The sequence below is a fragment of the Penaeus monodon genome, chromosome 28, assembly GCF_015228065.2.
Source record: "Penaeus monodon isolate SGIC_2016 chromosome 28, NSTDA_Pmon_1, whole genome shotgun sequence".
Lineage (NCBI taxonomy): Eukaryota > Metazoa > Arthropoda > Malacostraca > Decapoda > Penaeidae > Penaeus > Penaeus monodon.
The window spans coordinates 32,693,761-32,694,014 of NC_051413.1; the positions used below are offsets into that span (position 1 = coordinate 32,693,761).

The 254-nt window shown below is 54.3% G+C and overlaps 1 protein-coding gene across 1 annotated transcript in view; it reads right to left on the reverse strand.

Annotated features, from left to right (window-relative positions):
* Window positions 1–249, reverse strand: part of LOC119591178 (flocculation protein FLO11-like) — a gene marked incomplete at its 5' end in the record, with an annotated part of 15,623 nt that extends 15,374 nt beyond the window's left edge. Inside the window, 1 exon segment of the mRNA XM_037939887.1 lies at window positions 166–249. Coding sequence (XP_037795815.1) covers window positions 166–249 — 84 coding nt within the window.
* Window positions 250–254: the final 5 nt, after the last annotated feature.

A 254-nucleotide genomic window follows, 5' to 3' on the forward strand; every position in this document is an offset into this window, starting at 1 on the left:
CCCCCACCCTAAACCTATACCTCATACCCCCATACCCCCACACTCCCCAACACACCCATACCCATACCCCACCTTCCACCAACACCTCCCCCACGCCCCCCCCCCCACCCACCCACCCGCCAAAATCTGAAATCCCAAAGTGACAACCGCAAAAATTGCACTCACCGTCTCTCTTGTGCTGTCGATATGTCGCTTGGTTCTGAAATGAGTTAATTTAGGAGTGATGATTCTGTGGCTGCTGAATTCTGTCGCCG